The sequence below is a fragment of the Haemaphysalis longicornis genome, unplaced genomic scaffold, assembly GCF_048455015.1.
Source record: "Haemaphysalis longicornis isolate Haplotype H1 unplaced genomic scaffold, Haemaphysalis longicornis Haplotype H1 scaffold_6, whole genome shotgun sequence".
Classification (NCBI taxonomy): Eukaryota; Metazoa; Arthropoda; class Arachnida; order Ixodida; family Ixodidae; genus Haemaphysalis; species Haemaphysalis longicornis.
The window spans coordinates 24,997,797-25,020,920 of record NW_027526407.1 but is presented as its reverse complement, the minus strand read 5'-3'; the positions used below and the strand labels follow the sequence as shown (position 1 = coordinate 25,020,920).

Sequence of the window (23,124 nt, the reverse complement as noted above, 5' to 3'; positions counted from 1 at the left end):
AGAAGCGTGGTACCAGTACCAAGGTGAGTTTAAGATTAAATTAAACTAAAAATACATCCTTCAAAGTTTAAGTGATGACTTCGCGGATTGCCAATATTGCCATAATTCTGATTGATTGATTGATTGATTGATTGATTGATTGATTGATTGATTGATTGATTGATTGATTGATTGATTGATTGATTGATTGATTGATTGATTGATTGATTGATTGATTGATTGATTGATTGATTGATTGATTGATTGATTGATTGATTGATTGATTGATTGATTGATTGATTGATTGATTGATTGATTGATTGATTGATTGATTGATTGATTGATTGATTGATTGATTGATTGATTGATTGATTGATTGATTGATTGATTGATTGATTGATTGATTGATTGATTGATTGATTGATTGATTGATTGATTGATTGATTGATTGATTGATTGATTGTAGGGTTTATAGCGCCGACGCAGCGCAGGCGATGAGGCGCGCCGTAGTGGAGGATTCCGGAATAATTTTGACCACCAGGGGTATTGTAATAATCCTGTACAACTGCACAACTTAAGTATCAACTTCACTGAACGCTCACCTGAAGATAGTTACATCAACCAACAAAAATAACCGACGGCTACGTAGAACGATAACCTGAGCAAGAAAACTCCAAACACATCCTCTGGCACTTCGTCTTATTGTGCTTCCGGTAGTTCTGCGTAGTGGCGTAGTTTACTAGCCATGACTAGTGGCTGGCATCTTCAGTGCGCCAAGGGGTGGATAAATCTTGACCAACAGAGTGGTGTATTTCACTTTTATAGAACTATTTTATTTCAGCTATCTAAGGCCTATGCAACGTACTGCAGAAACACGCACAGACATCATAAAAGCCACTTCATAGGAATCGCGAAGTGAGCCTATGAAGCGCTCGTTACACAGGGTCGTTGGTCAGCACGGAAGCGTTATTAGGATTGATTGATCGTAGGGTTTAACACGCCGACGCAACTCAGGCGATGAGGAGCGCCGTAGAGGAGGCCTCCGAATTAATTTTGACCACCTGGGTATCTTTAACGTGCGCCGAAATCTCGAACGCGCGGGCGTTTTGGCTTTTCGCCTCCATCAGAAAAGCGGCCGCCATGACCGGGAATACAACCCGCGACCTTGTGCTCAGCAGCGCAGCGCCTTAGCCACTGAGCCACAGCGGCGGGTGAAACGTTATTAGATTTCGAGAGACATTATGCATGGTACAACGCGTGATGCTTCGGTTCTGAGAGGCTGAAAGATGTTCTTGCTAAGCTCCTGTGCCCCAATGTTATTTCGGGCACCATAGAATGCCCTTTATTTTTTTAGGGTGCCGCTGGCTTCAACGGAGGCTCTTACCTGCGTCTTGGCGCCGACGTTCTTCAAAACCACAGACCGAGCCAGTGCCGACCCCGTAGGTATGCACAAAAAGAAGGAGCCTACTACGCTACTCACGCCGTAGGCCAGCATTTCCTAAAACAAAAAAGGACGCTTTGAACTCATCAGAACCAATGAACAACTCTCAACGCTTCCATTGACACGCCCTCGTTAGGCCGGCGGACCCTCAAAGACAATGCACGGATTACTAAATTAAGTCTAGCGGAGAAAATGCGTGCTACAAAATAAACTCGATAAAAAACAGGTGTCCAAGATGTATTCCAACCGACTAATGTGCGCCGTTGGCAGTCGGCCGTAATTTTTATAAACCGCAGGGATTGATTTTCTAAACTGTTTTGCAAACGGGAATATATGTACACCCCGGCAACAGAAGGCTTTAACACATGCTAAACTGCAACCACGTCCTAAATTAAAACAATTAATGATTGACCTGATAACGTTGGTTCTCTGTTCACGAGAGGGCTGGTTTGGGCCTGTTGGTAGAACATGACAAAGAAATAAAGCGCTAGGATAACCGCGACAAGCGAGTTGACACAGACAACGCGTTTGTGTGTGTCGACTCGCTTTTCTCTGTTGTCCTAGCGCCTCAGTTCGTTGATTTTTTGTCTTTTCAGATTTTCTAGTTGTCGGCGGTGTTCACGCCTACCGTGCACTTTTAAAAGCATGTTTCCGTTTTAATGATGTAGTCCCACCTGGCTAGCGTCCGCCCTGACGCGTTGCTTGCGCCCGAAGAGATCGGCGATGGAGAATGCAGACACAAACTGCACGATAGCAATGGCCACGGCGTCCGGCAGCAGCGACACCAAGTCGTTGACTGGTGGCAACCTGGGCCCTGGGAATCTGGTAGATTGCGACGTGGTATTTACAACATGCCACAGACATGTCATTGCAAAGTCATGTGGGCCCCTTCAGCCCTTCTAAATCTTTACCATTTCAAACGTCTCTCGACCATGTGTAACGAGCGGGTCCTATGCTTAGGTTAGGTGGCCATGACATAATCCAAATATTACTGCAATAAGCGCATCAGGTAAGCTAGATTCTCGCTTCGCCTCTTTTCCTGTCGCTTTTGAAATTTCAGCACTTTTTTGCGTGACTATGTAGCGTCACACAATCATTGCGCGTACAATGGCCGGCTGCATTTAAAAGGTAGCTATAAAAGCAATCGATATCCTCTCTACAAAAATACCACAAAAAATGTAGGAAGCTTCTTACACTAACGCGTAAGACTACGTAGCGAAGTTGTACGAAACCTTCACGACCATCACGACGGTTTAAATCCACGATTGCAGTCAAATTGCTTCTTTGTCGCTGCCGCAACGACCTTTACTCATTCGTCGTTGCTATAAGTGTAAGCTTGCTTCATTTTTGGAAGTGATAATCATTGGACATCACCTTGGAGGGGCGTACGCTATGACGTGTCTTTCACGTTCCGAGCAAGTGTTTCCACGATTACGGCGAACACTGAAGGAGTGGAAGCTTGAGCATGTTGGTCATTCATATTCGACACAGATGTACAGCGCAAAAGACACGGACGAGAAAGAACACAGTACAGCCGCTGACTTCAACAACCTTTAATGACGATACCACCCGGAACATACACGGTGCGTTGCTATATGAATTCTGTTGTGCGGCCTGTGATAAGGCGGAGTTCGAGACAGTTCGAGACAATGTTCTTTCACAAGTTTTATACCCCTCGCCAACACCGACACCTCTTTCACATTCTGCAAAATGGCTGATAACGGCGCCATTATCAGTGGTTACACGCTTAACTCGTTATGGGCAAGACGCGCGTAGTTTGCTTGGAGGAAGAAGAGCGGGAATTGAAGGAGCATCGGCCCGCACAGAAGCACGAATGGAACGCCGACGTAAACCAATGAAGATAATGTATAAACTTGCTAAAAAAAACCCACCGTAGCAAAACCCGCCATAGCTGCAGCTTCTCTGGCTTCCATCTTCGGAGTGGAAGTGCCCTGAATTTTTATGAGCCTAGTTCACACCTTAAATTTGCAAAAATTGAACGATTCCAGATTTTGCGCTTGTGAATGATTTTCATACAACTCTGTGCGTTCATTGTACATATCCTATGTATGCAGCAAGCCAAGCGAAGGACAGATACATATCTGGTACTACGACGTCTTTTCTGAACAATACGCGCAAGGTGCAAATAACTTATTTATTGTAGGGTTTAACGCGCTGATGCAACGCAGGCGATGAGGCGCGCCGTAGTGGAGGGCTCCGGATCAATTTTGACCCCCTGGAGATCTTTAACGTGCGCCGAAATCTCGTACACACGGAAGTTTTTGCTTTTCGCCTCCATCAGAAAAGCGGCCGCCACATCCGGGAATCAAACCCGCGTCCTCGTGCTCAGCAGCACAACGCCTTAGCCACTGAGCCACCGCGGCGGGTTGCGAGGCGCAAATGAATAACCTGAACAATCCTACAAACTTCATCATCATGCCTCTGAACGAAACGATTTATGAATGTAAAACACTGGGTAAGTTAATGTGCGTCAATGGTGACAACAGCTGCAAATAAATAAAAGCCAATGGCATGCAGCTTAAGGCATTTTTTGTTCAAAAATTCATGGGCATCAATCACCTTTTCGTACGACTGCATCTATAAGAGGGGCGCGTGGCAACGTCTTGCGATGGACTACCTACGGGAGAACTTGCAATCTTTGTCAGTTCACGAAGCCTGTAGACATATAGCGCCGTGCTTGTGTGTTGTATTTCTTAGTCTTCGTATTTTTTCCGCTGTTTTCAGCATGAAGAATTCATAACTGTTCAGAAATATTTTTGAACATAGCGTAGTAAGAAAACTCACCCTGCTGCGATGTGCCCAATCACCTTGACGTTGTACTTGGAGTCAAGTTCCAGCAAATATGACGCCACCGTCGCCACTGCAACCTAAAAATAAAACACGCGAAAATGTTATTGCTTTCAACATCATGCCAGCCAATGACGAGAAGGGATTGCAAATCGGCATTATGGCGCCACGATCGTGACCAGGCTATAGCATTAGAGCCATGCTATCGCTGAATGGCTGAGCGCTACGCAGAAGTACTGGAGCTGCACTTGATGTTTCACATCAGGATCTCAAGCTGGAGGCAAATGCGAATAGAAATATTAGCCTGAGCTGTGATTTTAATTGATTTGGAGGAAATTGAATTGAATTTTATTCGACTGCAAAACGAATACATCGCGCTAAAAAAACAAGAAAAAGGGTGGAGAGCAGCTTTACTGGCCCTTCTGACTATATTCGTGTAGACTTGGTTTATCCGAACCATCACCGACACGCATAAACAATTCCGAAACCAAACGTCAGCAGCGAAAATAATGGTTCATGTTGATAGGTAGAAACTTCGATTTATCGCAATTCTTTTTTGTGGGAGTGGGCGCGTTGCGCCAATAGTGGGATTAATTAAGAGGGGGTGATCACAGTTAGCACTGAGTGCCCTATAAAGAATGATGCCGCACCGATGTCATAACCGCTGTATTCATCAACGCCTCGCCGAAAAGAGTATCTCACGCATCCGGTCATCGCAAGGCATCCTTATCGTGCAAAACCAACTGAGAGGTGATATGGTGAGCGCGCCGCCACCTGTAGTACATCCCAGCTTTTATCAGTTACAGCAGCCTCGGTGCAGCACCACTAAACATCGATTGCATTTTGAGGCCATTGCTACGCTGCTTGGAACCACAAAGGGGTGTCCTACTGTTTGTGCAGCATATCTCGAATAAAATCACCGTCGCTACTCAAGCCTCCTACTCTGACAGTTAAAAGGGCTATAAAGTCACAATACAAGTTCGGTTCAGTAAAAAGAAAGCTTTGTGCGAAATGTATACTGATGTTATCGCGAACTTGAAACAATGATCTAGATTAAACAGATCGAGCCGTGGCGACCTCTCAGCCACTTTCTGTAGGGTCTCCATGATTTCGCATAGTGTCACGGCATAAGGTTACAGAGTATCGGCACTCTTTTCTCCTATTGTTCCGTGCCGCCGCCGTGGTCATTGGTCAGTTCGCATCACGTGACACTTTTTTACACTGCGACGGTTCATGAACGTCGCCATTTTGTTGTTCACGCGTTTTCTGTCGGTCAGCTGTGGCAGTCTCAGCTTATCCTGCCTGCTCTGCGGGTGCACGCGACTGGCGCCGTTCCGAATGCGAATCAAAGATAACGCGCTCCGCAGCATTTCAGCTGCGGAAGTGGGTCCGAAGGTGCCCTATTGCTGCGTCTTCAGCAACGTTGTTTACAAATGACCTCATCCAAGTTATCGGTGAGGCCATCGGAGTGGCAATCTGGCAACACTGATAAGCAACAAAATGGCCACCGTTGCTTGCTTACTTGCATGCCTCAGTGACGGTACTCCATACCTTCTCTAATGACACTAATGTCACAGAATCTTGTTTGTGCGGTTCCAGGCCTCGACCACAGCCAAGAATTATAACTGGGCGATCGTAGTGGGAATTCCAATTCCGTTAAATCGTATCTTTTGAATGCTAACGTGCACTTTACACACTGATGACCATGTTTTAGTGATGCCCCTTACTGCGTTATTGCTGCCGCTATGCGTCGCCATTGACGTCGTGTGCAGAGTTGAAAGGTTTTCAATATTGCTTTCGCTTTCTTTTATGAAAAACGACTTTCTTGGCTGGAATACAATTGAATGAGTTGCCAAAGGCTAGTTCTTTCAAATTGAACAAGATTGTATTCTGTCTTCACGTCTGCTATAAAACATGAGAACATAAACGAAAAAATCCGGCGCAACTTGCACTAGTGGTGCAAGGTTGTAGGGACCGCAGAGCTGGCAGCCCCTCTCCCTTCATCGGAGACACGGCTCGTGCACCTCACACGGATTTTCGAACTAGCCGCTGAAAGTTCACCGTGTCTAGCAGGCCAGGATCGTTTCGACCGCAGCCTTTTACGTCTATCCCAAAGTGGACAACGTTAGCACGCACTAGAACCCGAGGCAACCGGCTTCGCGAACACGGCGTCTGTAGTGCGAGCTGCCTGTGCTCCCCATTTGAGGCGCGGAAGCGCGTGAGCTGTTTTTTTGTTTTTTGTTTTTTTTTGCGAGCTCCTCATATGTGGCGTAAGCCCACGCGCAAGCCTGGACTACGCCACGCCACCGGACCAAGCTTAAGCTGAAACATCTCTGCTGTTAAGATCGGCTCAGTTGCGGCAGTGAGGCCTAGGCGAGCGAGCGAACGAATGAACGCCCACATTAGGTCCCAAGCCAACGCTACGAGTAAGGAAAAGAGAATAATGCTGTTCGCCAGGACTATGATGATGATAGCCGAGTCGGATAGACACCGGTTTCAGAACGCGAAGGACCCAGGTTCAATCACCATCAAAGGACGCGTTTTTTTTCTCTTTCGAACTGGAGGTTTTGTGTTCACGTTGGACAACTTACGGCCGTACCCGCCGCGGTGGCACAGTGGCTAAGGCGTTGTGCTGCTGAGCCCAAGGACGTGGGTTCGATTCCTGGCCGCGGCGACCGATTTTCTGATGGAGGCGAAAAGCGAAAACGCCCGTGTGTTCGAGATTTCGGCACACGTTAAAGATATCCAGGTGGTCGCCTCATCGTTTGTGTAGCGTCGGCGCGTTAAACATCATAATTAATAAACCAACGGCCGGGGTAAACAGCTCCGTTGTTGAAACACAAGAACAACACCGAGAACGTGACAGCCTGCGCAGCCGTAAAATGTGCGTAGTGTGCTATGAATTCGAATAAGAAGAGGATGGGGTTCCGCAGTGAAAAATAGAATCAGGAAAAGTCAATGTCCCCTCTGAGCAAACTGGCGTCATGGTCACAGACTGTACCGTCATCATCACCCTCACCTTACCTTTACCCCATTAGCGGGGACGTAATTAAAACACGCTACATGGAATACGAGGTCCAATCATTTAAAATTTCAGTGCAACAGTCAACTTGTCTTCTAGTTCAGGCATCAAATATTGTCTGTCAAAAATATCAAATGGAGGTGGACAATTTTTTAGCGTTAACAAATGAGCATTGTGAAGACAGCCGATTAATTCCTCATTTAATGAAGTTGAAGAGCGCGAAGTAGCCTACAGGACAGAGCCTTTAAACCTCTATCTCATTTTAAAACAAGATTACCAGCATAATAAAACCGCTCTTTGACGAAACAGAACCACCAAGTGTATAGCGGATTTTGAAAGGTGTCTGTCCACTAACAGTCACATGCAACCTGCCGGATTCCGCCAACTATGAGGATCCCCCAAGCTTGCTGTCCTGGCATAGCTGCCTACGGCAGTACATGTTAAATTAAGTCCAACATTACATCAAAACACAATCAAACTTACATAAAAATGAGTGCAGCCCACTCTGCTAGGGAAGATTGTGGAGCCCAAAGAAGAATGCGCCTCATTCCCTCACTCACCAAGATAAGGTCCGATGGCAAAGGCACGGCTGTAACTCGTTTCAGCTGGCGAGCGAACACTACCTTGGAGACGCCAAGCACGACGAAGGCCGCCAGTGAGAGCAGCACGGTGGCAAGGTTGCTCAGGGCGATGCTCTTCACCACGTAGTAAATGGTCTGGCCGCAGGCATAGACGAAATACAACAGACAACAGTCAGTTTTCTTTAATTGGTTCCGGGGATTTCACATATCTTGGTTCAAAACTACAATTTTCCCCGATCGCCAGCCGCACGGCCCATCGACTAACCTTAGCTATCTTCTGTTACAAACAAGGAAGCTATCAGTGCGTTACGTTACCTTGCGTTATCGCGAAGCCAGAAAGTTATGTCTGTTCCCGGAGTGCATTCACAGGGGAGGCACAAATCCAAAAAAAAAATCTGTTTCACTCTCCCTCTACGCTGCGGTAATAAGATGCTTACCACAAAACTGTGTATACATCGCTCGTGTTTGTCATTTCGAGCGTCCCCGTCTTCGCGCTATTTTCCAGTATGTTCAGTTCAAACCAACTAGCCAGGCTTCCTACGTCAGTGTATAGCTTCCCGCTAAAATGCACTGAACAATCGTGAAGCCTTGGAATAATGTGCTGGAAACCAATCATCGGCCGTGTTCGGTAAGTAGCTAGTTGCTATCTTCAGTACAGTCAACAATAAACGGCAGCTTCACTGGAAATCGTTTTCTTGCTCGGCCGATTTACGAAACAGACCTACTTTTTAAGCAAAGCGTGCTTTTTCTAACGGGTTCCTACAACTGCTCAATCTAAAGCCAACACCACCGGCTTCTCTTTTCGCGAAACAAAAAACACCTATTCTCATTTCGGTATAAATGAAAAATCACACTTAGAAGAACTGCCAGTTGGGCTTGTTGGTACAGATTCATGATTCATGATGATTGTGTTGTGTTTCTTCCTTCGTCGTCGTTTTCAAGTCGCGCTTTTACAATCATAAACGAAAAGGCCAAGTTAGGATTATGGCTCAACATTCAGAAGCTATAGGTGCGTTTTGAAACGCCCTAATTTTTCTGCAAACCGCAGATACGCAGATTGACGGGTTCTCTATCATTCACCGAAAGCGCGTACTGGAAGCCGTTTTGACATTTCGCCCTCATCAAAAATGGCAATGGAACGCCTGACCTCGCCACCTCGCGAACATCAGCCCAACGTCGCGTCCACGGAGTCTCTCAACGGGTCTTTCAGCACAGCGAAATAACACTTTGCTTCCAGATTTAGCGGATATACAGAAATCATGTCTGGCATGGCGAACTTACCAGTGGCGTGCCGAAAAGACCTTTGCTTGAACTGACGCCGCTTCCGAATACGGAAGGCAGTTGACTCACGATGACCATCACGGCGCAGCCCGTCAGGAAGCCTTCGGCCATCGCTGGAGAGACGATGGCCGCCAGCCGATCTATCCGCACCATCCAAAAACAAACCTGTAGAGGGTGCAAAACATAGCCAAAACATTGGCCGACGATTACAAATCATTGTAATACGAAATTTTAGCGCAGCTGTCGAGGTGCGTTCATAACAAATATAGTACATCTCATTGCGATGCTATGACTTCGTCATTCCAAAACCAAAGGCTACCACAACGAAAATAGCATAGGATAGGATAAAGTTTATTTACACATTTATTACATGGGCTGTACAACGGGCTGCCGACTAGTCACTCCCGAAACGCTCTATTAAATAGAAGAGTGGCTGCCCCCAACCGCTCGCTTGCCACCGTACCACCAACAATTTCTTCGTGACGCTCCTGGCCGCTTTTCCTTTCCGCGTCACCATAACGGCGAACCCGTCCCAGCCTCCTTATGCAGCGCACTCTCTCGTAACTATAGTTACGACCTTAATTGCGCGGTCAGTTCCGGAATAGAACGAGCAGGTAGGAGAGTACCAACAACTAAACGCTCCTCCGCAACTTTTCTCCCTCGCTGTTTTGCCATTCCCTCCACCTCTGCTTTCCTTCTTGCGCTGTCTTCACGATCACCTTCCTTAATTCTCCCTCCTCCCTTGTGTCAATAGATCATTTACTCGGTCACTCCAAGAGCGACGCCAAACGCACGAACGGGCACTTAAGATGCGACGTTTAACAGTACATAGGACATTGCCTTTATCTCTTTGTGCATTATAACCCGGTAAGCTACGGTCCTATCCACTCATACCAACATTTCCACTGCAGCACATACTACCGCTAATGCGACGCAAGAGTAATACTCACCTGAATAAGTCCTGTCAACAGCGTCAGTGAAATAGCAACTCCTGTGGCCGATCCTTCCAAAGACAGGTCATCCAAGTCGTCTTGAGACCCTGTCATGTTTCCCGCCACAACGCTACCGCTGTACCTCTTCACCACCGCACCCGTCATGAGGGCCGTGACCGGAAACATACCTTTAACGGAGAACAGTACCAAGTAATGTTCCTTAGCACCTCTTCAACCACATCTGCCTCGTATTAGTTACGAGGAATGTTCAAGCCGTAAGAGTTGGAAACAGCTGACGCGCTTGTAACAGCATCTATACAAGCGTTTCATTTATTTCACCTGAACCAGAAAAGGAGAATTTGCTCATAGTACTAAAAATGGTGACCATATTCTTGGCGCTGGAAAATTTCAGCCGTGGCTATATCGCAAACGACGATTAGCCTTCAATCACGTAGTACACTAAAAAAGACTTACAGCATGTTCTTACTCTTGCCTACCTCGTCCCACCGCAATGTTCTATCAATAACAGGCGGATACTCCCGTACACAGAGTCGACAGGTTGCTTTTTTAAGAACGTGACCATAGTTATTAAGTGCAGTGCACTTGACAGCTCGCCTTGTCGTATCTCGCTAACGGTCGATGTCAAGCGTCTGCCGGAATCAGGTGGCGCAGCGAGATAACTAACCCAAGTAGGGCGTTCTGTACCGGCGTCAGGGAGTACGCTGAGCTTAGAAAACCACGCGGTTTAAATAGCCATAAGCGTTCGAAACTCCTGAACCGCTGGCGCTTATCATACATCGCTCCGTTGTTTAGCCGAAAGAATACTGTATGTACATTTGAGGCAAAATTGGTGTATATAGCCGGCAGCCCGCGTTCATTTACTTAGGAAGGCTCGTTGGAGTGGTTTTTAGGATAGTAAGTGAGAAAATCGGCCCCGCAAGAAAAAAAATGGCGCATTAGAAAGGACGCAGAAATGCTCCAGCCGCGCGACAAAAACATTACGTGTTCGAAATGACGCAGAACAGCTCCAGCATACGAAATTAAAGCGAGCACAAAAAGAACAGAAGTCCCGTTGGCGCAGTTTCAGGCAGAGGGCGCGTGACCACTGCGAAGGCGCGAAATTTGAATTACATATTATGCATCAAGAGAGGAGTGAAAGGGCAGCGAAGAGCGTGTTGGGTGGTAGCAGTGAGCGGATAACGGCACCACCACCCATTATGTCGAATCACTGCTCTGCACTCCCTACAGCTTTCACGTTGAGTGGAACTGCTTTAATTTTGTTTTATCCAGTTACATTATAAAATACTAAAGTACCGGAAGTGCAACTACACTATAGCACACACAGGTCTTGTGGCGCATTGTCTCTGGCCTCACTAGCTGTCACGTAGCCACAATAAATACATTCAATCGTACGCACCCATCGAGATGTATGGCGAGCTTCCCATGACAACGTAGACCAGCGCTGGGAAGAGGGAACTGTACAGGCCATACACTGGGTCCACGCCGGCGATGATAGCCGACACCAAGCCTACAGTAGAAATAAGAAAAAAACTACACCATGGCTCTTTCGTCTTGTTGGAACACTGAGGCAGAGAATATTTACTTCTAATAGAAGAATAAATCACGCCACGGATATCGTAACTTCACTCACAGCTTACTGCGTTTTAAAAGCAGAGCTGTTTAAACTTTTAGTTCCGCGTCGAGCGTTACCAGACAAATGATAACAAGAAAAAAGACCAAGCGCACATGAGCGTGAGCCTCGATCGTGAGGAGCGCCCGGCACCGGCCAGCTCGACCTTCGAGAATCCTCTGCCAGCACTCGTGGCGCGATGTCCCCACAGACGCCGAGTTCGCGAAGCCGGTTGCGCGAGTTCCAGAGGCCATTGAAGCCCTGGACCAAGTGTACCACCCCTGCTGAACCCCGTCGGGTGGTGTAGCACGCGGCACAAGACCCCGGTGGAGTGCCGCCCAACCAGGCAAAAATACTTACAAATCAACGCTTCCCCAGTCCAGTCCACTATGTGAATGTGGATAATGAACGAAGTTATGTAAACTACACGTCGCACACATGCTTGGAGAGAGAGAGAGAAATAACCTTTATTTACATAGTGGATTAGGGCGCGGTGGGCGCAACCCTGAGAATGTGCGCATATTCAAGCAAATCTCTCTGAGCCTCATTGATGGCATTTGATGTCGCGCCAGAACTCACGGCAGGAAAGCCTATTTTACACAGTGGGTTTCACGAAACGGTGATGATAATAATCGAAGATACATCATTATCAGCATCACCATAAATGACATCACCAACGATAACGATAATGCGCCTCAAGAAAAAAAAATTGGCTCCAATCCACGCTGTGAAGGTGGTTGGACTGCGAATCTGTAAGCGACACCCACAACGATTGCCCATGCGACCTAACTTAAATTGACGCACGTGGCTCTACAAAGCGTGAAACCAGAGACAAGTGAAATGTACTTAACCGCTCTTTCTATTACTGCACAACGACCTTCACGACTGCTTTATGACCAGTGTGATGCACACTGAGATTTTCAGTTCTCACTGTAGAAACATTCATTCCTAAATTTACATCAAGGCATGATCCATGGATGGTGGTTGGTTGGGTTGTATTGGCGAAGCACACGAGTGCAAACTCTTCCATGACGAATGGGATGGACCACTTGCTTTGCGTTTACCCCAGTTTTGAGTCCCTGACGATGACGACGGGTGTGGTGTGATACATCGCCAGTGAGAAGAAGTGCGTTCGCATGAAGCACTCGATGTCAGATTTGGGTATGTTCGGTGAGATGTAGGCCGTGAAAATAAAGATTCATCGCTTGTATTCACAAAACACACATCACGGTGGTAGGCTTGCGTTCTTCGCATTATTTGCAGACACCTTTATCATACATCATGCGGTTTGCACTTCACACGAAGGATTTGAATGAGCGCAGGTGGTAGACGCGCCGCTGTGCTCGTTGAGTACACCGTCTGTCTCCCCGTATCCTCGTCAGTACGCCCGGGGCACCCGACTCGGACACTGAACTGGGCCAGGCCCTTGCACGCTGCTGCCATGCGACGGTAGCCTTTGAAACAAAGGAAATAGAACGCTTTAAGTGGCCATGCCAGAAACCGGCCAGGTTGCAACGGAACACAACCCCTTTTTTTTCCCGTAAATGTTCTCCCCATATGTATGAGTGTGATTTCCCTTAAACAGGCAAACACGCCAGTCTGAAAGGTGTCTCCAACAATGTAACAAAATGTATGTGTCTTTGCCTGTACACTGCATATTTATTATGTAAATAAACCTGTTTTTGTTGGGAAAAAAAGCAGAGTAGCATAGTCGGTAGGATGGCAAGCTCTCGCTTAGTTTCTCTATTCGGGTTTACGTTCGATTCCTGGCGGTACCAGTAATTTCTCTTATTTTAGCCTGGTGTTTTCTGCTGAAAATTTCTTTGGCTGGTAGGGCTATACTGTTTCGTTGTAAAAATTCTTCCCATGGTTGGAACCGAACCTGGGTCCCTCGCGTTGTGAAACGGACGTTTATCCGGTTGCACCATAACACCGAATAACCGAAATTTCAAATGCGTCCCAACCACGCTGTGACTGCCCCCCACGACACTAAGAAAATTTACCAGTCTTGCTGAAATTTGCAAAAACCTCACACAGCCAAACTTCCGAATGCGTTCGGTATCAAATGATTACCCGTAAACTAAACCAATGCAACAATGACGGTACGGCACAAACACAGTCCGGCCCATATTACGCATATTTGACCAAATGCTATATTCTTCAAAGAATTTATGCACATGACTCCAAGCAAGTTTTTATTGATGTACACAAACTGTTGATATTGGCTGTCTGTAGTCTGCCATTTTGATTCATTGTTCCGTCGCCCAGATGAATCGCTGTCTAAATGACGTCATGGAGTCACAGGACGAGCGTCACGGCGCCACTGTAACGCAATGACCACGACAAATTAATTCCAGGCTTTTAAAGCAGAGCTTTCTAGCTCTACCAGCCAACGGTACTTTCGTTGCGTGCGGGACAACAAACTCCAAACGTGGCGGATTCAGCGGTGGGTAGGGGGGTGGGTGAGGGGTCGGAGGGTTTCACTTACGGAGTACACTGTAGATGGCGCTGTGAATTTAATTTACCTAGGGAGCCTACATGCACCGCGCCTTCGTCGTTTAAGGCGCGGCACATGTAGGCTCCCTAAATTTACCAAGCGTTCCCCGCGCGCTGGACCTGCTCACCTCGGCGGTCGCGTCGGCGGGACCATTCAGTCGGCTTTGTCGTCTGCTTTAGCGACGGTTATTTTGGGCCTGTTTTGGAGGAGCTTCGCGTCCATCGCGCACTTCTTTCGCACGGCTTGATTAAGTTGTTCGACAGCACCTCCTGGGTAATCCGGACCCGACAGAATTATATGGTCGTACGGCAAAGACACCGTAAGGATTAACTTCCAGGGCGGGAAAACAAAATAAAGAGACCACATACAGACATCTGGCCGCTGGAGAAACGTTACCTTCTGTGCACTGCTTGCCACGAATGGGACTCCGCTTTCTAAATTGGTGAATGCCAATTCGGTTGTGTTTTAACAGATATTACAAAAGGCGAAAGGAGCAACTGGTTCTGATAAATAGTGATTATAAAAGTTCCCTCAGCTTTCTCGCAATTCTCAAACTTACTAAGCTAAGTAGTTTAAATCGGTATAAATTGTTTCCGTGTCCGCGCTTGTGTTGCGCGGTGATGTAGCCCCGAGCTAGCACATCGGGATGGCCAGATTCCGCTGTCTGACCCTTCGAATGACACAGCTTGCCGTTTTCTTTCAGCCGACGCACGTCCGTGCTACAGCGTCAGCGTCCCCCGCTCTACCCGGGCCGTGACCGACGCTTCTGCGTTCGGGACGCGGCCCCTGCGAATTCTGGGTAACACCAGGCATAATTTCTGGTTTCGCTGTTTGTAGAGCCACGTGTGTGAATTCAAGTGTCGTCTCATGGGCAGTTGTTGTGGGTGTCGTTCAAAGCTTTCCTTTCCAACCACCTTCACAGCCTGGATTGGAGCCATTTTTTTCTATCACCCTAATCTCAATTTTTTTACCAGCAAGCATGACGACTTGATTATTGTTGCAAATTCAGAGTGACTGGGTAAAGCGAAGACTATGAATCTAGTTGGACCGTATTGGAGGCGTGAAACCGGACTGCGCAGGCTATCATCATCGGTCCTTTTGGAAAGAATCTTACCGCTGAGGACGCCATAAAGTGGTCCTCTCTCTACCTCGCCCACTCCTCTGTATTCAACAGTTCTAAAGCCCAACGCCAAATAAAATTGTGGTTTACAAATCCAACGAAAAATGAAAGCCCCTTTCTTAAGCGAAAGATGGTTAAAACATGAAGCTTTCTTTCATGCAGCCTCAGTCAAAGTCCAGAATCCAAACTGCTTCGGCCGTGTCGGAATTACGCAGTCGGATAGACGTTGGCTTTGTAACGCAAGGGACCCAGGTTACATTCCCACCACGGGAAGCGTTTTCTTTTCTTTGGCGTGTTTGATGTGCTTTCGCTTATCATGATCATCATAATCATCATCATAATCGTTTTTGTGGAACCGATAGTGTGAAGTTGGCTTTCTTGGAGTACGTTCTACTCGGACGAACTGCGCCATCACTGAGGCATAGAACGCTTTATTTTGAAATACCATGACGGTTTGATGACGGCATAGCATGAGCCAGGCAAAGGCAGATAAACGGGGGTTCGCTTCGCGACCGATAAGGAGTCTAGCTAAGTGGGCCTCAGTCGCAGCTAAGTGGACACTTCGTAACCTTTTATCCTCTTGAGATACCGCAGCCGTTTCCCACCCTATACGTGTCAGAATTTCACAAGAGCTCCCAGCATCACTTTTCTTGGAAAGGAGTTTGAACCATTCTGCGAATTCTGGCTTAAACCGGCGGTTCCCATTTAAAGGGTTGATAACTCTCCCTTTAATCTCCAGATATAAAAGAACCGTGGGACAGGCTATGAGTTGACTTACGACTCTTTTTTCGTCCAGCCATGCAGAGAGAGACAACTGGTATTCGTATCTCGGCCACTTAGAAATTTCTCGACCCCAAAGGACGTAGTAAAGCCCGAATCAGCATACTTCCGTGATGACGTCATCATCAATCTAGATAAAGATGGCGCAAATTGATCATTTCGAGCTGAATTTTCAACTTTTTCTTAGGTACATACCTTCATTTTTTTTGGCGGTTACCAGAGATCTAAGCTATGGTAATTGTAACAGTTAGACAAACAGCGTCTGATAAAGCTGCCGGATGGTTGAGAGTGGCGCATTCGCATTTTCCATTCTTTTTTTACTTCCCAAATTTAATTATTTTAATTATTTCTTATCATAGTGGGGAAACTCGTATTCTACTCTTCTGTCATGCATCACACGTTTACAAAATCAAACTGTTCGCGCAATTTACTTTTAGACCCCACAAGGCATCGCCACTTTCCATCTACAACAGTCCGAACATCATTCCGCTGGTCCCTATCTGCCGCGGCGGACGATTTTCTGATGGAGGCAAAAAGCAAAAACGTCCGTGCGTACAAGGTTACGGCGCACGTTAAAGATCCTTAGCTGGTCAGAATTAATCCGAAGCACCCCCACTACTACGGTGCGCCTCATCGCCTGCGCTGCGTCAGCGCTTTAAACCCAACGGTCAATCAAATCCTTCCGCTGAAACATCCTTTCCAGCTAAGATTCCGGCTAAACCGTTTTTTTTTTTTCAGCTCGTACACGCATCATTTTTGTTAGCAGCATTTTATATTGCCACCTCACACACACTAACTTGGTAAGATTCGGATAACGCCAATTTATTGCGACCCGCCGCGGTGGCTCAGTGGGCGTTGCGCTGCTGAACACGAGGTCGCGGGTTCGAAGGCGAAAAGCAAAAACGCCTGTGTGTACGAGATTTCGGGGCACGTTAAAGATCTGCAGTGGTCCAAATTAATCCGGAGCCCTCCACTACGGCGCGCCTCCTCGCCTGCGTTGCGTCGATGCGTTAAAACACTACAATCAATCAATCAATTTATTGCCACATAATCCGATCACTCATTACAGGAAAAAAACATCTATCCAGATTTACAACACGTTACCAGTAAGCCATTACCGAGGAACCCTTTGAAGCTTCTAGTTATGAGACCCTTATATGCATGACATTTTTGTTTTTACTACTTTTTTGTAGACATTAATAAACTGAATTAGAAACTCAAACCATTACAACGTCCCATCCCCAGTGACAATGTAACAGTTATGTTATTGCTGCAGATTTTTTTTTTCTAAATAATATTTTTTATTCACGTCTTCACGTCTTTTTTATTTTACTCATTACTTTATTTACTCATTATTTACTCATTATTTTATTTTACTCATTTCAAGTCAATGTTGCACATTCTTTCTCTGATGGCTACCCACTTTACTGTTGCTGTTGGACTGATACGTTCTTTGACTGCATACATTTTTTTCTGCAGATATTCAAGCTTACTAACAAGAGGTTCCTGAACAGTTTCGCTTTGAGAACTCTTCCTGTTCTAATAATTGCCCCGCAGTGCATGGGTAGTTAAAATGGAAGCTTGCAGTCACGCGCAAGACTTGAATGTCGAAACTGTTGTAGGTGGGCATATCCGGACACATGGTTAAGTTTAAATATCATTGTTTATTTGCATAGTTGCGGTGCTAGTAATCTTCGTCATCTGCATCGAAAAAGTCGCCGTTTTCTTCGTGGCCAGTGGTTGATGTGAAGTCATCCTCAACATTGTAGACTTCCACCAGCTCTTCATCATCGACGCGAGACAGTGGCGGCGGGATCTGCAAGTCGTCTCGGGAAGGAGTGACACACTCGCAGTCATGTCTGCAATTATCCATAATGGCTTCTAGAGAATGCGGCGGCCGCGGTGACCCCTCCCAAGCAGGGTGTTTTTTTTTTTTTTCATTTTAGCATTAGCACTGTAGGTTTTTTTTGTTGTTGTTGGTAAAGGAGCCATGAAGAGAAAGTACAACATCGTTTAATTCGAAAGAACTAGGATTCAGTATCTCACTCAGCTCTATTACAGCCACAAAAGGTGTTTTCTAACAAAAAAAGCAAGAAGTATTTAAAAATTTCAAATTTTGCGCCACAGTGACGTGTTATGAGCAAAACGGACGTCATACGCGCCAACAATAAAACAATTTTCAGTGCGTTAACTGCACGTTAGCATTCAAGTGATGCGGTCAAATGGAACTAGAAGCCCCATTACAGACGTCCAGTCATGTGTCTTCGCAACAGGTCAGTTATGCGGCCGCCAATCGCACAAGCAAAGTTCCGTGACGTCATAGAAAAGTTGCGGGAAATTGGCTAGGGGGTCGCGACTGCTTCACACGTTTTCTTTTAATATCGCCGTTATTTGTTCGAAGATTCCTAGGATATTGGTATCATTGTTATCGGGACTAAGCAGTCTTTCTAATAAACCCGACTTGTATTTTGTTTTCATGGCTCCTTTAAAACCACTGCGCCAGCGGTGACTCTGCGGTCACCGCAAGACATGCGCTCACGAGCGTTGGTCATTTTCTGGCTCAAAATTTTTGCCAGTTTTTCTTATTTTTGTTAAAGCCACTGCGCGTGCCGAGGACGCTGGGCGGTCGCCGCGGGGCCCGCGCTCGCGAGCGCTCGGCATTTTCTTGGTATTTTTTCCTGCAACGGCGAACTAATTACGGCTTGTACAACAGCTACGCTGTTAAAATCCTGGACTCCTCGTTGAACAGCGTGCGGTAGCTGCGGAAACAGAGTACCCACCACTGTTCCGTGTTGATTTGATCGGAGCTCCTTCCATATCATTTCGTGCGTACAAAAATTACGCTTACCTTGCGGCACGTGCAGAACGGCTGTTGAGAGTCCCGCCAAGACGTCCGGAATCAGGTACGACTTCACGTTGTAGCTCCTGACCCAGGCTATGCACGGGAACAGCCCCAATAGAAACGACGGCGCCCCGGCCAGCGAGCTGCGGCATGATTGGGCCACCCCCTCGGCGAGCTTCGGCTGCGGCTTCGGCTGCGGCTCCCCGAGGGCGTCGTTCGTGAGCGCCTTTCGGTCTACCACCACCCTGGCTTCCGGTGGACACGCCGGAGCTGTAAGGGAGGCAGTAATCTGCCTTTCAGTGTTCAAGATTCGTAAGAATTTAAGGAGAATAAACATCTCATTTGGGGTTTGATGTGTCTGAGTACGCGTGCTTGGACCACGATAACCCTTAGTTTTCGTCATTCCTTGGCTATATATGGGCAGACAACAACACCGCAAGGAGCACCGCTTCATATCCTTCAGTCAATCACTGGCGAATTCATTATAGAACTTTCGCACACTTCTGCAGTTTTGTGCCTCTATAACCTGCTGCAACACGTCGCCACCTCGTTGAGATGCTTACCGTTCAGAGCGGTGGATACCTCAGAAAACAGCCCGACATTGCGCCGCATCGTGTCTTCACACATTCTCCAGGATGTCGCAAAACCGCCAGGGTCACAGATTTCCACGGTCCGCGCTATAAAATGCTCTCGCGGGACTTCACGCACTGTTCATTATCTTCTGACATGACGCCTATCGAGAAGCTTACTATTACGCGCGGAAAGGCGGTGGCTGCTGCGGCAGCTGCTGCAGCGACAACTGCGGGCCACACCAGATTTTTCTTTTTATTTTAAGATACTGCGTGCAGTGTGGCTGTTCAAAGAGGCAGGTTTACAGGAGAAATGCTGGCAGGAAGTGTTCAAAAAAATATACATAAGACCACTCCGCGAAATCAGATTAAGAACTTTCTTGTTCAACTGCACTGACCAGGCACATTGAGTGGCGACCCCCTGATTCACGTATCAGTGCTTCAAGCTGACGAGCAGCGAATGCAGTCTAACACGTGACGATGTTCACGTCTTCACGTGTCTGTATAACTAAGAAAAACACCGTAAACTGTGCGCAAGAATAACTGAACCCGCGTTGCGCTTGCTTATGAGCATGCAAACACGCCCCGTGTATGGCGCGTTTTCACATCGATAATTGCTGTGGTGCGCATTTTAAACACACACACCGAACACACTCTGTGTGTGTGCGCACGCGTGCACGTGTGCGCGCGTGCGTTCCTGCGTGTGTGTGTTGAACCACTTGTAAGTTTGAAGAACTTGTAAGCTTTTGTACAAGCCATCTTTTCCGTGTTTGAAGTTTTCCCAGAAAACTCAACTTGCGGTTTCGTGTTGTATAGTAAAAACTTTTGGGAAACGGGGCACAGCTACTGTTGCCCATGTGGAGCGTTTCGGTGGGGCTGATGGTTTAAACCGAGAGTTTCAACCATCAACGTCATCTGAGCTGTTCATCAATGCAAAATTGTAGAAAGTTTTCTTTAGAAAAACTGCTACTTTGGGCTATCATTGAGCACCTGTCGAAGCATTGAAACTATTGTCGAGCGATCATGTTCTTTCGCAATATAGTCACTTAACTCTTAGATGCGACCCTGCGCGAGAACGGTTCAAGATTATTTTCAATTTATTTCAAATCAACTGTATTTTATATCAGGCATTTATACAGAGATAATATTGGTGTCCATAACATCTGGGCCCTTAGCACAGCTGTGGACCCATGAAATTCGCACATACCCATACACCGACTCAGGTTATAGGACATAAGTTAATTGTACACGATTCACCCAGTAATATTTGCGTGCCACAAAAGGTGGAAAACAATTTGGTTAACACAAATATACGTTATTTATGACAATCGCCACGCAGACATATACGCAGCCCCTGAACTACATAAATTAGCAAGAGCACCGACAAATGGGCAAGTTGGTATGGAGACATAGTGACGAAAAGCGCAGAAAAGCGCAGGACAAAGAGAGGAACTACACAGGACAGCGTTCATCCTGTGTAGTTCCTCCCTTTTATTCGCCGCGGTGGCTGAGGCGTTGCGCTGCTGAGCACGAGGTCGCGGGTTCGATTCCCGGCCTCGGCGGCCACTTTTCTGATGGAGGCGAAAAGCAAAAACGCCCGTGTGTACGAGATTTCTGCGCACGTTAAAGAGGCCGAGATGGTCAAAATTAACCCGGAGCCCTCCACTACGGCGCGCCTAATCGCCTGCGTTGCGTCGGCGCGTTAAACCCTACAATCAATCAGTTCCTCTCTTTGTCCTGCGTTTTTCTGCCCTTTTCGTCACTATGTATAAATTAACAGCTTCAGAAAGAGAAAACAGCCCGTCTTCGGGAACTTTCGGCAACCCTGAACCTTCCTATCTCACTAAAAGATGTACAGTCATGGAGAAATGAAATCTGAACACAAAAATATGAACCAAAACACGTAAAATTCGAAAGTACTGTTCCTGGAAGTCCAATAATGGCGCGCTATTTGTATGTTCGGAAGGAAAGATTTCCAAACATTGTTACTGTATTTAGCAACGCGCTAATTTGACCTAAATGGAAAGAATACGCACTATTTGTGTGTTCTGGTTCATATTTGCCAGATCACGTTTTATTTGTTGATGCATACTACGCGCTATTAAAACAGTTAAAAGTGCCAATACAGAAAACAGCTATAGCTCTCAACCTAAGAACAAACAGCTCTGCTGTACCGAAAAGATAAAGCGTCCAACACACGTGCGAGAACTGAAGCAACAGCTTATTTTGAAAAATACTACACGCACAAACATATACAAGAGCGGCGACCAGTAAACACAATTCACCGGTCAGGCTTCACCGGCATGCTGGCGTAAAAAGATCAGCATTTTTTGGCGTGCAATAGATGGGGAGCTGATACGCGTGCTGCCCAGTCTGTTTGTCAAGTCAGCTTGAATGTTATCGCGCGTGACACGGTAGGTACATTTCTGGACAACTTTTTTTTAAGAATGCGCGCATCCACACGTGGAGCAGTGAGAGCTAGCAAGCCATCGCGCGCATTCCGTTCACGAGCTTCTTTTACATTGTAAGCATGCTCCCTTAACATATATCCTTAAGCAACTTCCGGTCTGCTCCACATAATATCTCAAACAACTAAGGGGAGCTTTGTAATAGCTTCCGCGCCTTAACCGTACAGCCTTCTGTGTTTTTTTACCACAGTTCTGCAGAACTGTGGTAAAGACGCCTCAGTGACGCAGCAAAGGAAGTTTTACCACAGCTGCGTAGAACTGTGGAAAAACACATAAAAGGGCAGACGCCGAATGCACAAAAGGTGTTCTACTATCTACAAAATTTCCCCCAGTTGTGAGAGACATTATTTGGCAGAGTGGAGGATATAGCTGTATAGGTATACAAGTATAAAGATATAGCTGTACCTTTCAGTGTTCTTTTTGTTAAGAAGTGCCGCTATAGTTACTGCACATCGTCTGTTGCCGTTACAATGTTGTTACCCTTTTTTTCAAGTGCCGTGTCATGCCCACCCCTCATGTAATGTCCCAATGGGACCTTTGAGGAATCAATAAATCAAATAAATCAAATCGTTTTTAATTATACCAAAGAATAAATGCTCCAGCGTCGGAACCATGCTGAGCTCCATGCCAATCAGCAGCCACTCGGATCCCAACATTTTTTTCCGCACAAGCCTGACTCTGCTGTACAGTAACAATACATGGAACATGTTCCGGTCTATTAGGTTTTAAGGCACCCAGAACTACGCTGCTAAGACACAAATACATACTCGTAACTTACAACCATCGCGGCTATAAGTATCTTGCGATTGAATTTTTCTGCAGTCACCCTTTTCTAGCTAAAGCCCACTCCCTCTTTCAAAAACAAAATAACTCGCGTGCTTTGACAGGCTTCTTTGGCCTCTCACCAAAAATATCACATGATAGCCATTATGCTCCGTTAATACTTATTCCACACATTTGTATCTCCAGAACCGAGCTTTGGACTTCTAAACGGTTTTTAGCCGTTCCTTTTCTCGGGTAGACGAATGCATGCTTTGCCTGAGGAGGTTCTTAAGGGACCAGTGCATCAGCGCAAAATGAGTTGAGTGCATCAAGATGTGTGCAAGATGAGTGCAAGGTTAATTCAATGCATCAGTGCCAGGAAGAAATCGGCTCGATAGCTAAATGGAATCTA

General features: G+C 46.5%; 1 protein-coding gene across 2 annotated transcripts in view; it reads right to left on the bottom strand.

The window, feature by feature from the left end:
* Positions 1–23,124, bottom strand: part of LOC144142332 (solute carrier family 26 member 10-like) — a 60,195-nt gene that overhangs the window by 13,085 nt on the left and 23,986 nt on the right. For both annotated transcript variants that reach the window (XM_077673754.1, XM_077673753.1), the window contains exons 2-9: positions 18,920–19,183; positions 11,462–11,572; positions 10,063–10,232; positions 9,113–9,277; positions 7,811–7,966; positions 4,226–4,308; positions 2,095–2,242; positions 1,364–1,477 (exon numbers count right to left, since the gene is read on the bottom strand). In XM_077673754.1, the coding sequence (XP_077529880.1) occupies positions 1,364–1,477; positions 2,095–2,242; positions 4,226–4,308; positions 7,811–7,966; positions 9,113–9,277; positions 10,063–10,232; positions 11,462–11,572; positions 18,920–19,183 (1,211 nt within the window). The remainder of the gene's footprint in view (positions 1–1,363; positions 1,478–2,094; positions 2,243–4,225; positions 4,309–7,810; positions 7,967–9,112; positions 9,278–10,062; positions 10,233–11,461; positions 11,573–18,919; positions 19,184–23,124) is intronic.